Source organism: Morone saxatilis, unplaced genomic scaffold (assembly GCF_004916995.1).
Source record: "Morone saxatilis isolate NCDOM2014 unplaced genomic scaffold, NCSU_SB_2.0 Contig9, whole genome shotgun sequence".
Taxonomy (NCBI): domain Eukaryota; kingdom Metazoa; phylum Chordata; class Actinopteri; family Moronidae; genus Morone; species Morone saxatilis.
The window spans coordinates 10,567,638-10,584,434 of record NW_023340268.1 but is presented as its reverse complement, the minus strand read 5'-3'; the positions used below and the strand labels follow the sequence as shown (position 1 = coordinate 10,584,434).

The following is a 16,797-nucleotide window of genomic DNA, read 5'->3' as shown; positions in this document are numbered from 1 at the left end:
ATTAGTGTTATACTTTCCAGCACATACTATAATTTTAATTTACACCATATTCTACAATCAACTATCTGTGGTTCTAACAAGGAGCTTTGAAAATATTTGTGTTGAGAAATGCGTCCTCTGGCGCACTGGAGGACCAGTGTAGCCTGCTGCTACTTTCATGTGCTGTTGGAAATATTAGAACTATTAGTGAAGTGTCATGAAAGACCAAAAGAAAAAAAAAAAGATGGATAGGACTGGAAACGTTTAAGTCCAGGTTATTATTGATTAAGAGGACCGCTTTGTTAAATGTAGGCAATTTTACATATTGTGCACCACATTCAACAAAAGGTGCTTGTATTGATTTACTTAATTTGTTTTCTGTAATACTTAAACTGTGGTGGAGGAGAGGAAAAGAGTTCATCAGTTAATAATAATATTGTATTTTAATGATATAAATTATTTGTAGCCATTGAATAGATTTATATGAATAATTAAGATTGCTATGTTGAGTTTTCACCGCGCATTGTGTTTTTAATAAGCGTATTAATATGTGTACAAGTAATGTGTATTATAAATGGACGTTTAAGTCAACTCTTACCTGCGACAAGAAAGCGCCTACGAAGACCTGACGGAGGAAGCTGGAGATTACGAGCAGCCAGTGAAGGCCTCATAGGATCCCATTTTTTAGGAGGGCTGATGTCATTTCAAAACTTAACTCACTCCCAAGTCAACGCGGCGGGTTGCTCGCCTCCTATTCTCCCGTAAAGTCCTCTCTGAAGTCTGGTGGAGCACATTGGGGGGAAGAAAAACTCCAGGAGGTGAAATAAACTAAAGGAAAACGTCAACTTTTCTACCAGAGACGAAGCAGAGGGATTTTACACGAGAAACCCCGGGACCAGAGCCCCTCTTTCTGCGGGCAAAGGCGGCTGAACTTTTCTTTTTTCTTTTTTTCTTTGAACTGCAACCACAGAAAAATGAATCGGAGCTTTAATAAGTCGCAACCTCTGCGAACTGCGGATTGTAACGCGGTGGAGGTGAAAAGCAAGGTGAGTGTTGAAGGGGTGTGAGGTTTTCTAGCCTCTAAATGGTGGGGGGGGTTTTTAGGGGAGAAAATAAAAAAAGAGTTCACATGGTCGTCCCCCGTAACGGAGCTGGAGCTGGTTCGGACAATCCGCATCTAACGACACATCTTTTCTCCTCTCAGTGATAAAAGCCTGTATCTGGTTCATTAAAACAGCAGCTGAACGCAGCAGTTCCTGCATGTTTCTGTAATTTGCACTGATTATTTTCTTCCTTACCTCCGAGCATGCAGATTGTGCTGATTTGGCTCTTTCCCTCCCTGACACGAAGCTTATGGGCGAGAAAAAAAAAAGAAAAACTGGTTTGACGTTGTTTCTCAAACAACCTGGCTTTAAGTTTGTTACAATAAGTTTGTATCTGTTTTTAAATCGGATGTTTGGTTTTTGTTGCAAACATTCACTGCGGGGTTTTTGTGCCACAGCCTCCTCATTGTTTTGAGTAGTTTGTGAGAGGCTGATGGCTGCATAAATTAAGTTAACCACCAAGTAAGTGACCACAGTTATCTCCTAATTTCAGGCTTATGTAATGGCCACCAATTTAACACAAAATGTGAACGCACACATCACATGAATTTCAGTGTCAAAACCTCATCAGATGCACTAAAACAATTGCATGCATTCTTAAAAAGTTCTGAAGGCTGTAGACTCAACAGTTTCTACAGTATAGTGAGAATCCTCCCAGAAATACACACTCCGTTCAATCCTGACCACAAAGTGAACAAACAGTGAACTATTTATAATTTTGCCACAGCTTCTCAGGGACTTCTTGTGGACAACATTTTTCTCTAAATTCCATTAAAATGACAACCTAGACTGGTATTTATGAGTGTGTGTGTACACATTGCCAGCACACACACACACACACACACAAACAGAGAGTGTGTGTACTGCACATATGTGAAGGACAGCTCCTGAGTCACAGTTGACATGCCAGATTGAGAGGATTTTGGAGAGGTGACTCATCCAGTCCAGTGGTCTTTTCACTTTTAGTTTCGGCTGCCAGGTTTCAGCAGGGGTGGTGGGGCAGTGACCTGAGATAACAGACCCACTGATGGTGGGTGGAACAGAAAAGGAGGGAGCACATCTATTCCAGGATGCTCATACAGCGTCATCAAAGGGTTTGTTTTTTTGGTTGTTTTTTGCGGCAGGGTGGGTTTCAGTGTTAGTCCCGCAGAGACAGGAGTGGTCTCTCTGGAGCTACCAGAGATTGTTTGTGGGTGGGAGTGAGGAGCGAGGTGCTGCGTGGCTGGAACAGGGAGGTTTAACAGCGTCATCACTATAGAGCTGACTCACTGTCATACAACGTCACATGTTTCCCTTTTTGGATCATGTGTAGCTCATCACTCTCATTACGTCACTGTGTTCTAGTTTTAGTTGAACAAAATGACTACGTTTAGTTTCACGACACATCCCTCTCGCTGACAGATTTATTGTAAGAAACCGAATTGAGACCGTTTAGTTGAGTTTCACTACTGCTGCTAGTAGTTAGGGGTCTATTTGGATGCGTAAACGCAACAATTAGGAATTTCCTAAGCACACCGCATCTACTGCATGTGATGTGTTTTAAGCTAAAAAGGCATAAATCACAAGGGGGTTCAACTCAAGCAGTAACCAGAAACCTACTTGAAGTGTACAAAATGAATCGTTTCATGCACATTTTAAAATACTAGGACTTGCTGATGGAAAGTTGCATTTCAGATTCTAACAACAGTTCATCTTACTTCAAATTCTTAAAATGCAGATGTAAATAATCTATCCTTCCGCTTGTTGATAGCAGATTGAAACTGTTCCTTCAGTCTTAGAACTGGATACCAAAGTCAAAGGGAAAAGGACTTAATGTAGAGTGCCTAGCAATAATAGAGACCCTATGACCTAGAAGACTGAGAATCTTCACAGACATAAGAGCCAGTTAGTTGTTTGAGTGCTTTCATCCAACAATTGAGAAATCAACCTCAAAACTTGTAAAACAGTTTGAGTCCTAAAGAAAACTTTGCCAAACAATAGTTGAGGTTAAACAGTCAGACTCACTATAGATGGCCAGGGGGTGATATAAGTTATGGTGTGATATGTTGTGTGCCTGGTTCTCACTGGTTAGCGTTTGGTTTTCTCAGAGGCAAACTGTTCCAATGATAAGCTTCTCAGGGATAACACGAGAGGTGTCTGGCTGCCTGTCGTGGAGCCTGGGCCAGGAGCTGGTTTCACTCACTTAAAGCTGTTATCAGAGACAGAGAGAGTGCGTAAGGATGTAGGGGGTTGGGCGGGATTGTTTAGTTTTACTCCCTCTGCCCTCACTTGAATTAATCCAGATTTGGAAGTACTGTTCATTTCATCACAAAAAAAAAACAGCCTGAGCCATTCCACCATCAGTGTTTTTGCAGATCAGATCGCATATTTATTTGTTAATCTTCTAAAATGCCAAGAACTTGTAGGTGAGATTTCTTAGGTGAGTTGTCCCTGACTTTCAGAGTATTAGGTGAGGACAAAGCCAGTGTTGGCGAAAGACACGAGTCAGTTATCTTCCATTTCCTCCAGTGTGTCAGAGTTTGTGTGTCCAGACGTGTTACAACGTGTTATCATTACCCTGCCCTGATAGGCTAGGAAGGACAGGTGATGTCACATTTGTAGCGATGTATTCTTAGGTTTGGGTTAATCACTCCCATGTTCAGACTTGCTCATACCAGAGGGCCGAGTTCTGCTTGTGAAAACAAATTGTTCAGACCGATCACGAGGCGCGGTGCCAAGAGAACATTCAGATTCTGAGCAATGATGGTGCGCTTACTGATTATCATTTGGTGCGCTGAGTGGAACACGTTGACGTCTTGCAGTGTTAATCACACTTAATTCATGTGTATGTTTCACTTTCCCCAAATGTTAAGTACGCCTACTGAACACTGACAAACCTGTTTGTCGACTTGTGTCATCTCTCACATGTAGGTTGAGTTTTAATAGCTGGAATTTAAGTTGGGTGCTTTTGAAATGCAGGTTCACATACGTGCCTCCGTTTGTTTTGTCAGTGAATCTGGCAGTAAACCACACACCCGCCTGGCATCCCATCCAGTCTCCTAACACGCCCCCTCTTAAATTCATATGTCTTCTTCTAATTACAGAGCCCCCCCCGCACCTCTTCTCTCCTCCCACTCAGTATACTACGACTCCTTTTCTGCTGCTCTTGTCAGCAGTTTGCCTCTCCCTCCCTTCCTCCCGCTTCTTGATCATCTCTCCACTGTTCTCCTCTGCCGTGAGCTGATGATTACAGGAACAAAAAGCACCTTAGTCTACAAATTACCACTGTGATTCAGACACCTGTGCTACAGCAATTGTCTGTTGTTGTGGTTTATCGTGCTGCGCTTTTGTGCCTCGGCTGTACCTCTCCCCCTCAAGTCCATTCTTGTCTGAGTCACATGATGACCCCACTGTGACCCTCAGCCGTGCTCTCATTGGTGGTTTGGTGACCTAGCCGGGAAAGCGTAGCACAATTGTCCAAGTCGGTGTGTGTAAATAGTGGGTGGGAGGTGGGCCTGCCTGCCACTGTCATTTATATATGCTGAGACAGCTTACTCATCTACCTGTATTGTTCTATTGTACAACAACCTCCTTCCCTTTTCCGGATGTTTTCCTGGTCAAAGTTGCATGTGATGCGCAACTGACTGATGTTTTTCTAATGATATGATCTTGTCATAACACAAAGCTCTGCACAGTTTCTACCAGGAAATTGTTTAGCTGGGGTGGTTAGCCACCCAGATCCTGATGCATCTTTTCTTGTGATCAATTTAGTTAATGGATGAAACAACAATCACACTCAGTTCCCATTCTGGGAAATATGCGTATCCACTACACCCAGCAGTCAGTTAGCCTAAAATAGGACACAAAGACTGAAAAACAGGGTGAAAAAGTTAGCCTGACTCTACAAACAAATGCTTTAGATAAGATTGGTACCACTGTTATATCTGTTTGTTACATATAAGGCTACAGCCAGCCGCTGCTTAGCATAAAGTTTGGAAACGGGCGGAAAAGGGTTTGTACGCATTTCCATCTAACTCTCTGCAAAGAAGTGAATTAACACACTTCCCAAAATGTCAAACTAGTCCTATAAATATGTTACTTGCTGTGTGAGAAGCACCTCTGCTCTTTTCCCCGGAAGGTTAATGTTTCATTTCATAAAAGCGTATACATCTTTATGATGATAGCAGAGGTATATTTTAGGCGAGGTGGCCCACCTCAGCTATAAAACACTGCAGGAAACACTAATTTATAAGTCTTTCATACACAAAGGCACTTTAGTTTATTCAGGTATGTTGCTGAATATCGGAGATCCACTATGCTCTCAATAATTTTACCTGTGTTTTTCTGTAAATGTCAAACTCTTCCTGTGGTTTTGACTAGGGCTACAATTGATCATTCAATCTGCAGACTTCCCAGTTAACTGATTAATTGTTTGGACTTTAAAACAACAGAAAATTATGAAAAATGACAGCCCAAATCCCCCAAATTTTAAATAAAAACATTAAAGAGCCAAAAATAAAGTAGTGAATTTTTACAATTGAGAACCTTGAAGCATCAAATGTTTAAATTTTTTGCTTTAAAGATGATTTAAAAATAATTGCAGATTAATTTCCTTTCAATCAACTACTGCTTGTTGTAGCTCTTCGTCCATGAGAGTCTAACATGCAAATGTTTGGGCAATGATGCTTCTTTGGCTGCACTGAAACCAGGAACAGCTTCCCCTGTGCCATATTTTACATAAGGTCATGACCACAACTGTGACAGAGCTGAGTGGACGTCCACCCTGTTAGTTTTATGTGTGCCAGTCAGATGGTTTAGATAAGCGCATGGGGTCGGACATCCCGGTTTCCTCTTCCTGTTTGGTTGTCCTTGTAACTGTCCCTCTTAAAGGCCTCTCTTTTGATCTTCCTTTCTCTACAGTATGGGGCAGAATTTCGCCGGTTCTCTGTGGACCGGGTCAAGCCCGGAAAGTTTGAGGAGTTTTACAAGCTCATTCTGCACATTCACCGCATCGCCAACATGGAGGTGATGATCGGCTACGCGGACATCCACGGTGATTTGCTGCCGATCAACAACGACGACAACTTCTGCAAGGCGGTGTCAACAGCTCATCCGCTGCTCAGGATCTTCATACAGAGACAAGGTAAGCTGTCTGAAAAGTTTTTAAGACCACATGACTTCCTTTGGCCTTTTTTTTTCTTTATTCCACAGCAGGAATCAAGCCTACTGAGTCTAAATCTTTTTCTCCTAGACATTTTGTCTTAAAACTGGTTGTTAGTTTAAATAAACGTTGAATGGATATTGGGTTTTCAAATATCCTGCAACTGGTAAGCCTATAAAACAATCCTCTCTTGCAATAACTGCATCTTGGGCTGCAATTATTGCGCTGACTCGAATGAAGTTTCCCCACAGAATATTTCCTCATCCAATTATGCCTTTCTTCCCGCTATGGGAACTCGAGGCCTTTTTGTTTATTTCATGGTAGGCTTTCTGTGTGTGTCTGTATGTGTGTTTTGTGTTTCCTTCCCTCTTATTGGCTGGATCTGTCTCAGTCTGTGTCTGTCTGCCTGGCTAAGTCCTGTGTCTTATCCAAAGGAAGGGCTCGCAGGCAGATGATCACACACATAAACACACACACACACGCACACACATACACACAGGCCAGGGCCTCGGCAGCCCCATAGAAATCAGGTCATTGAGCAAAGCCTGTATCCCAGCATACCAGACATTACTGAGAGACAAAAGATCTGCATGAAAGAGAGACTCCTTACTGAGCTCCCTCCGTCTGTGTGTGTGCGCGCGCATGTGAGTGTGTATTTGTTCAATGACAACACCACGGTACCCTGAATGAGAACTAGTCCTAGTCTCTCTCTCTCCATCTCTCTCTCATTGATCCCAACTCTGGAGTGGATCTTGACTGGCTGCCAGCGAGCATACAAATGAATCTATCACCATTCACATCTATTCATACCCTCAATCCTTCTTGGAATGTCCCTCGCTCGGTTGTGTAATGAACATGTACACTCCAGGGTATTGTTTTAATTGTCATCCAGTGGTTCAAATACAAAAGCTAGCCGCAGTGCGGTGAATTATCTTGTCGCAGATTTCCAGGGTTTAGATATTAAAGTCCCCACCAGACTCCTCCTTTGTATGATTCACTGCCTTGAACGCTGTTTGGCTTCCGTCACTGCACTTTGAAAATCTCTCATAAAAGCAGCTATTTTCTCGTAATAGTCTTTTGAACAAAAAGTGATATCTATCAGTGATTTTTAGGCTGTGCTCTTTACTTCAGGTAGCTCATACGGTCCCAAGAAAATTGTTTAGCAGAGATTGAAAAGCCTCGTTATCATTTCACTTAGTACACAATGCACCTATTAAATATATGCAGTTGGCTGTGTGAAATAGGCACTCTGCTTTCTCCCCCTGATTTTTAATGCTTTAACAATATTATTAAAATTTAGCGATAATTTTAAATGAGTTAGCCCTACATATGTATGCATCACACAACAACACATTGTTACGGAATGTTAAATAATGTCATAATTAATTCACAAGACCCATAGTTTGTGCTTCATACCCATAGATGCAACGATTCTGCTCACTTTGAATCTTATACATCCAACTGAGGTATACCTGTCCGATGACATAGGTTGTGTACCACGCATGAGTTTGTCATTACCTTTATCACATCCCTTTTCTATCCCACTCTCCATAAAAGCCTAATAGAAATATGCCAAAGCACCAGCTGAATTGACTGTTGTTGTAGGAAAGATGTGGTGGCTCTTAAGAAGGGGCTTATGTAGTGTTTTTGTGGTATAAACGCAACACTGACATAGGGATATGCACTGTTGTGACTGATGCTGAAGCAGTCTGGGCATCTTAAGCCTCTATTGTTAGTCGATAGACAAAGGGGTGTGTGTATGGCTGTGTGAGTACCTCATGTCTCAGAAGAGCTGCCCTGCTCCCAGTATGGTACACGCTCGAGAAAGTATGTGTGTGATAATGACTGTATCGGTCGGTACCAGCCTGTTAGTACAGGTCACCATGTATCGTCTCCGTCCTGGTCAGCAGACCACCCCAGATGAAAGACTCCACACACACATAAAGACACTGTGACTCACCCCTCAGTCACAGAAGGGACATTCTGTGTAACTTAAACTGGACTGGTCTTTCATATGGATATGAGTGCGCAAAGAAAAAGAATACATTTAATTGGACTGCTCCCCTGACTGCCCAAACCACAAAGTCTTTATGTTTCATTTTCTGTCTACTTTCAAAGGCAAGAAAATTAAAATATCATCTCAAATGGGGGGGGTGTTACAATGTTTAAAACATCCATTATTGTTTCAAAATAAGCTGCCACATGGGAGATTTGATCACCTTGTCAAGTTCATGGACACGTTTTACAATGAGGGCTTTTAAAGGCTTTCATAAGAGTTACAGACACAATGAAAGATGAGAGGGAAAAGGGAGGAATTAAAAGGAAATCCAAAAAAGGAAATTGGTAGAGGATAAACGTCCAGTGAAGCATCAAGGTGTGCAGGTCAGTGTTTCTTTCTACCGGATTGGTTAACTAATACCTTAGATCAGTAAGAAAGACCTCCCGTCCAGCACAAGAACAGACAGATTGATGATTTGTGTGTGTGTGTGTGTGTTTGTCTGTGTAACAATAGGTATTCTTACATACGCGTGTCTCTTTTATCTACCTGACACCCCCCTTCCGGGCTTAGATTGCCATTGTTGGTAGGATCACTTGAGCACGTGCAGCAGTTGTATGGCGATACAGCCATAATCCTGCGGATACCCGTTACTCCCTGTGGGGAACGATGGCAGCTTGTTTAATGAAGACAGAATAGAGCCTTGCACTTTTGTGGTTTATTCCAAAAACGATACACAATAACCTGTCAGTGTATGTGATTGCACAGTACTTGTGTTCAGTCAGAGCAAGGGTAATTTAAAGGGTAACTTCTGTGTTGTTTTGTATTTTTAACCACCAATATTTTAAAGCTAGAAGAGTAGTCTCTCAAAATGGGACAGTTTCAAGTTTTTGATTATGGTTAAAGTAAAACCTAATGACTGTGCTTCAATGCCCTTGGCTGTTTTGGAGGAACTCTCTCTTATTATAAAGAAATCTGTTGCTCCTCGTCTCGCCGTTATTCCACAGTTTTAGTTGAATGAAGATCTGTCTGTCAGGGCTCATTTTGCTCCTCAACATGAGGTTATGTGTTGCTTCCATTAAATGTGGAACTATATTAACTACTTCTGCAGACTTGAAAGTTGCCCAATTTAGATAATTCGGCAGTCATGTTTTTTTTTTCATTTGTCAGAATTATTTTAATATCTCAAAGAGCAATACCCTCATAAGAGAATATCCTCTGAAGGAGTGCTATTTTGCAGCCAGGTGGCAAGTATTACATTGTCAGCAATACAAAACTATTACTAGGTGCATCGAGCTGTAACATTTTTTGAATTGGATATATTTCACTTTAGCGGGGTGCAAATTGCTGAATTGTTGAGTTCAAAAACAGAAAATCTCTTTTCTTTGTTCTTTGGAGCCTTTTTGTTAAATTGTTTAAATTTGAACTGAAACCACAGGCATTCTGTAACGTAATGATTAACACACAATCTTATCGTGAACCACTGAGCTGTGCAGGAATGTTTAAACGGGATAAATAATGAAGTTTTTTATTGAGTGACTGCTATGTAAGTAATAACAGGGGACGTGCAGCATACAGAGTGTATACTGTAGGATGTGCAGTACTACAGTACTTTAGAGAGGAGATTTAAGGTGGCAAAAAAGTGGATAGAGAGAAATATTTGTTCCAGTACTCCCAGTAATAGTAAAATGTATGAAATTGGATATCATCTGTTACCTATACACTTGAAAACAACATAATTAAAGACCATGGATGTGAATGGCAACTTCTCCAGCCTCTTCAGCTTTAGTTTAAGCTTCGCACAAGGTGTTCTGGGAAGCCAACAATGTCAAAAAGCTGTGGTGACAAAATACCAGTTTGTAAATTGGGGAGGGGGGGTAGTCGCTTCACAGAGAGAAGTTTTGTACTGGGACACTTCTACATTTCTCATGCAGACACAATCGGGGGGGGAGGGGCGAGCAAGTGATGGGAAGAAATGGGTCAAAAGATTTGTGAGCAAAGAGGAGTGCTCGCAGTGTATGTGGAGGTGGACTTGCCTAGTCCAGTGTGTGGGTGTGCGCGCGATTGTTTTCGTTCAGTCATGTGTGGTCAACTGGTGATTGATGGTAGATTGGGGTCATATGCACATTTCCGTGTTGAAGTTGCTGTGCAAGTTTCTACATGTTCGTACAGAGGAAGACATAAGATATTAGAGTTCCAGTATGCTCGTGTTGCCTTTAGTTTCCTGTTTAATGCATTTGGTTTCAAATTTGTTGTTAGCAATTTGACACTGGTATGTTTATCAAGGAAAACTACTGCTACTAACTAACATAGTAACAGTTCATTCATATTCTGCCTCGTGCAAAATGATGCAAATTAGGACCTAGATAGATAAGAGAGAGAGTCAGCACTCCCTACACAGTTTTTCTAGGCCAAGCTAACTCAGATGGCCGCAAAATGCATCATGTAAATCATATAAAGATCTTTGTTAGTAGTGAAAAACACTAGACAGAATATATCTTATTTGTTCCCACGAATCCATTTTTGGAGTAGAGTTTGACCTGTGAATGAAGGCTTGTTAATGTGCTGAAAGTCTTTTGGAGCTGGCAGACTGACACAAGCTTACAGGCGTTGGTGCATAGCTTCTAATTCCCCACACTACACTAATGACCAGTAATCTTGATGGTCGTCTAAGCACAGTGGAGGAGGAGTAGAGTTCAAATAAGGATATGTGTATTCAATTTGATTTAAAATTTTACCTGTAATTACACTAATGGTAGACAAAACCGGCCTTGATCCAACAGAAACACAGGCCTGATTTTGGGTGGAGAGGGGGGGGTTGTTTTTGTAGACAGTGCCAGTGGCCTGCACACAGACTAAACTTCAACAAAGAGAAGAGACCCCTGTTTGGCAAAGGGCTGAAAGTTTAAATAAATAGAACAGAAGAGGTAGGCCAAGGTCGAGTCTGTGCGGCTTCATATCTAGCATGCTGAGCACCGGGGTTTACAGCTGCGGCAAACCAACTGCTCTCCACACCTGTGAAAACTAGAAGGCCAGATATCAACATCAGCCAAGCTAAAGAGAGATGTGGCACCACAGCACAAATAAAAAAAACAACAACTGCAGAATGCAACAGCAGCTGCGCCAGTTAAAGCCGGCACCCAGACCCAGAGCTGTTTCTCAACAACTTGAACTGCACAGTTGCTTGGAGATCAAAGAAATGCTAGCGTTCTTATATTTCTATGGCTGCCCCGACTGTCTGCACTTTGCTGACTTTCCACATTTGGCTCTTTTGCCTTTTCTTTATTTCAGCTGAATAAAAAAAATGTTGTTTACAGAACAAAGCTTGGCAGGCTGTGACTAAAGAGTAATTTACTAGTGGTCGACCAATATGGGGTTTTCACTGGCCGATGCGGATATTTAGAGAGCAGTGCTGCTGATGGCCGATATATAATGCTGATATCAAAACGAAGAAAAGTCACGTGTGTTTCTATTCTATAAGACATTCAGGCACACGTTTACTGCAGGATGCATGAAAGTTATAGTACAGGGCTCCAAACTTACTTTTTTTACCAGCTTTCAGCACAACAGAAAACGTCATAGTCAAGAAGGTCTCTGTTCATTTGAAACTGATGACATCCAGACTTGACTGTTCATGTGTACTAAGGAAAAAAACATATGCACAAGATTGAAGTGGTTATTTTATTTTCAGAATAACGAATAGGAGAATATTTCTGACCGGATTTTTCCAATTATGGAGTCAGCAGCAGGAGCTCCAGTTAAGCATCAGCTACACTCAATCCACCTATAAATTTATCTGCAGTTTTACATGGAATTTAATGATGTCCTTTCCTTAGGAAATAATCTCAAAGACATAAAATAGAATAAATAAAAATGAAAGACTGTGAAACAGAAACTCTGCCATTGCCATAACCCTGAAACGGTTCCAGTCCAAATGTTGCTGAAATGGAGAGGAAGTTTGGTGGGATAGTGTTTTGTCTGGTTTGCTGGTTTTGCTGAAGTCCATGCTCCAATTTCCATAACTTCTTATTAAAATCTTATTTCCTCTCATGAAAGAATAAGATTGCAAGCAGACATTGAGTTTCTACAATTCTCATGTTCTAGTTTAAATGTTTTGAATTTTTAAAGCTTTATTTGCAGATACTTTTATTTCAATGTGCTGTAGTTTATCATCAATGTTTTTCTTTTATTCCTTGTGTCTTTATTAGGGATGCACCAGTTCAACCTTTTTTCTCCTTTTACCGATTCTGATAACCTCAACTTAGGGTTTCTGTGGATACCGAGTACTGTTGTGATACCAGTGCTATCTGTGCAGCGCTCACAGCAGGGTCTCTGAGCGCGACTGCCCGGCTGGTGACCTCTGCAGGTGCTTCCTGTCGCACCGTGGCTGAGTCGAGCTCCTCTTGGGCCTGTCGAGTTTGTGGCACCGGTTAGCATCATGTCTAGGCTAGGCCAGCGTTTCATAGGCTAGCATCAGTGTTTTGCATAATGGTATAGCCAATCAGATCGGTGCATTTATAATTCTTATTACATATTTTATTACATTACATACCATTTTTTTCTCGCAGAGATGTAATGTAAAATGTCTCTGTATAAATCCATAAAGCAGCTATTACACATTTTAGACCCACAGTGTCTGTTGTGTTCATCTTTCTGGGTGCTGTTGTAGTGGCCACCTGCAGTGACTCTGTCAGCATATCTGGCCACTCTCGCACTGTGGCCAAAGGGCTTCTGAGAACGTGTGTATGTGTGTTGTGTGTACCTTTATCCACATGCCCCGTTCACTGGATGGGATTGTTCGGCAGATGTGTCAACATGCAAGTGCCCAGTCATGGTAGCTGTAGGTTAAAGCTTTGACCCCACAGCATTTGATCCATGTTGACAAGAGGAAGAGCCACCTCAGTAATTAGTGTTGGCTCTTTATCGCAGTCAGGGCCCACAAAGCTGATTTAGTCCTCGGACACTGGATTAGAATAGATCTCTTGATTAGTATAGATGATTCAGAATGATTTATTCATGCCAATGTGCAGCCTTTTCTCATTGGTCCTCTTTGCTCATTTGCATTTGAAGGCGGTTAGGTAGATTATAAACTTGCCTGCCAGCCACAGTCAAATGCCATGAGAGGCAGAAAGCATCCCTTTTCCTCATTCCAGCAGATCTATTTTGGTCATGTAAAGGCACTGCCTTATTGCATTGCCATAGTGTGCTTTTGTGGCTCCCTTTACAGAACATCAGAGTCATTGAGGATGAGTTTGAGTGTGTTCTGTGATGCTGAGGCGTCCACCACGTCTAGTCTTTGTGCTTGGTACCAGAGTGGCCTCAGGCTGTGCAACGAAGGAGCTGGTAGAGCGAAAGGCATCACTATGAAACAACAAACCTACACACTGCCTACTGCTCCTTGACGGAAAAAAGAAGACAGCATCTGTCAGTTACAGCCCATCTCTCGTTTTTTTCTCCCTAACTCATGTGCTTTTGTTTTCTTTGTTCTGCTATGATGTCCCTTTTCCTGAGAACTATGGTGAAAGTGTGCAATTCCTGTCAGACTGACGCCAACAAAACAGTGCAACCCGTCCGCCTGATCATCTTGGTGCATGTTCAGGAATGCTATTTTAGGTAGCTGCTCAGACCGATCTTCATTCTTTTCACATTAGAGCTCAGGCATGACTCAATTGTCAAGGGCAAAGGGGGAGAAAACCACGGCAGACAGTGGGGAGTCAGCCTGACAGTAAGAAAGACAGACAGGCGCTGGGAGGACTGGGCAGGTTGAGCCCACCTCCATCATGTGGTCTGGCTGTTATCCTCTTGTTGCAATCTCAGCCAACAGAAATCAGGATTTTTTTTAGGGGGCGGAAAGCAGGGGGAAGCCCGTACAGGCAGAGCAAATGTCATGTACAGAATTAGACAAAAGGGCATTTTTATTAGAGCTTTTGTAAGCTTTAGACAGATACTTTGATGACACATCTGGGTCACATTCACAGGCAGCGGCATGGGAAAATGCACCGGCTTTGAAAAATGCCTCATCTCCGGCAAGTGAGGTGTTTAAGGCCTCGTCAGTGTCGGAAATTTTTCCCACTTGCTGTTTCTGTGTGTGTCACCGCGCATCTCCGCCATACCAAATAAATCCCCATCTCTACAGGGAAAAGTTTCTGTGCCGTAAAACCTTTTAGGTAGCGTGTGTGGGCCTCTCAATAAAACCTGTGTGTGGCCTTTTTTCTGCGTGTCTTCAGACAATGCCAGCCATAGTTAAAGTGTGATGGAGATGCCTGCTGCCTGCCAGGAGCAAGACAGAGCAGCAGCAGCCATGTCCGATGGGGAGCTGCCTCTCTTTGTGCCTCTGACTGCAAACCAGCTTTGACGATGCTGTAAATTATGTCAGCTGGCACAAAAAGGGCACAAAGGACACAAATCCACACCAGTACTAAACATGCAGCCACATGTGAGCATGCACACATGCACTGTTCCATTATATCTTTGCTACTGTTATAGTACATTTAGTCTTTTGCTGTAACTGTAGCAAAGCCTCGCAGAAGATGCACACACGATTGCTTTTGGACTACCACATACATGTTCATATGCATCACAAATCACAGCTGACCCGTCTCTCTGTTGTCGAGGCGTGGGAGGGCGACGTCCTGTTTTTTAATTAAACTTGTAAGGGCTGTTGTGTTTGGCAAAACTATATTGGTGTTTGTGTTTCCTAAGTCCCTGCTTTCATTTTGGTTTACGACCCCGCTTTGAACTGCGTCCCCCGCTCCCCCACAATGAAGTTTCCAGACATTGTGGGACGGGAGCGTCTGTGGCAGGGCACTTTTGACGAGCATTTCATTGTATTATGTTTACACTTTTCAAACCCAGAGTCAACAATGTTCGTCCTTTTTTTTTGGTTTTGCATAGTCATGAATTGGCAACCAAAAAAAGTTGGGGTTGTAGTAAATCCAAAAACCGCTCAAATGTTTCCCCCATTGTTTGACGAGCAAATTTCCTGAAGGATCCTGCTGATTTGCATCTCTTCATATTGGTAAAGATGAACTATATACACAGCTGGAATGCTATCACACCTCTGCAGACATTCTATTATGACTACTCTGATTCTCTAAAACTCAGTGGCTCAGTTGAAATTGACCTCATCCTGCATCTAAATAAGCCCAGAGTCGCAGGCTCTGGAAATTGAATCCTGGATGTGATGAATATAGCCAGTCCTTCAGGGACAAACAAACAACTTCCTAAGCCACCACCACCACAGCCACTCCTCAGCAGCATGAACCTTCAAAAGAGAGAAAACAAGCTTGAAATACTTCCGTGCCTTATTTCTTTCCCTTAGTTTATGGCTTGAAAGTGGAATGAGATCCTGTGACATGTTTGACTTTGAATTTCCAACTGTGTGTGGGTTTTTGTTCTTTGTTTGTCTGGTTGTTTGTATGTTGTCACAAGAGTAAGAGGCAGGGTTTGTTTTGGGATTTCCCCGTCTTAACTTCATAGCATAAACCTCTGTTTATCTACAAAATAGGATTTCATTTAGAGCTTTAGAGTTTGAACTATTCAATGGAATTTTACATTAGATTCTTTTACTATATACTTTAAAAAGTTTTATTTTTTGTAGTTGTATAAATAAATTATTCTTATGTATAACTGACAAATCAATTGTTCATCTTTGTAAAAAAATATAATAATAATAAAAAGAAATTTATATTGTTTTTTATATATATAATATATATAGTATATAATATATATATAGTAAAGTTATATATATAATATATTATATATTATATATATATATATATATATATAACAGACTTTCAAAGAATTGTTTGGAAGACGTTTGTGGCCAACAGTTAGAGGAGAAGATTGGTATCACTCTCATGGGCCTATTTGTCCTTTCACAATAAGGCTACAGTCAGCTTCCTGTTAGCCTATCTTAGCATAAAGACTTAAAACTGAGAAACAACTAATTTGGCTTCAAACTAAATAGTAATAATATAACATGTTAATTAGTGAGTTAATTAGTGGCGCTGGTAGGTGGATTATCTGTGGACGAAGTCAGGCTGGCTGCTAACATTCCCTGGTGTCATATTTAACAGACAGACAGACACTGGTATCAATCTTCTCATCTAACTCCCAGGAAGATAGCAAAGAAGCGTATTTCCTGAAATGTTGCTCTAAAATCTTCATATAACCTGTAAATGCACTCTTTATTTAACTTATTTTCACAGATAACTGACAAATGTTTTCCAACATTTTGCATTGAAACCAATCAAGCAGAGAAACCAGTTTTATAATAGTCAGACGTAAGTAAACATGTAAGGATGTGTTTGCTCGTATTCTACTGGAGAGGGCGAACCTAATTCTGGGAAATTCAAGATAATTTTTTTTACATGTTCATTATGTTAAACAGGTTGAGGGTTCAGCAAATACATTAAATCTTGAGGTACCTCTGGTAATGAATTAAACACCATAGGTAATGATATTTGTAGAGATGGCTTTTCCTTCAAACAGGACAGAGATGATACTGAGAATGATTGAATAAGAGTATGCAGTGGAAAATTCCCAGGCCAAGTTTAGAACCGAGCCACGAGCAAAGT

General features: G+C 41.5%; 1 protein-coding gene across 1 annotated transcript in view; it reads left to right on the top strand.

Moving 5' to 3' along the window:
• The first annotated feature begins 602 nt into the window (after window positions 1-602).
• The window catches only part of pard6gb (par-6 family cell polarity regulator gamma b), a 32,262-nt gene continuing 16,067 nt past the window's right edge, over window positions 603-16,797 (top strand). Inside the window, exons 1-2 of the mRNA XM_035682015.1 lie at window positions 603-1,025; window positions 5,982-6,204. Of these exons, the coding sequence (XP_035537908.1) occupies window positions 954-1,025; window positions 5,982-6,204 (295 nt within the window). The 5' untranslated portion in view covers window positions 603-953. The remainder of the gene's footprint in view (window positions 1,026-5,981; window positions 6,205-16,797) is intronic.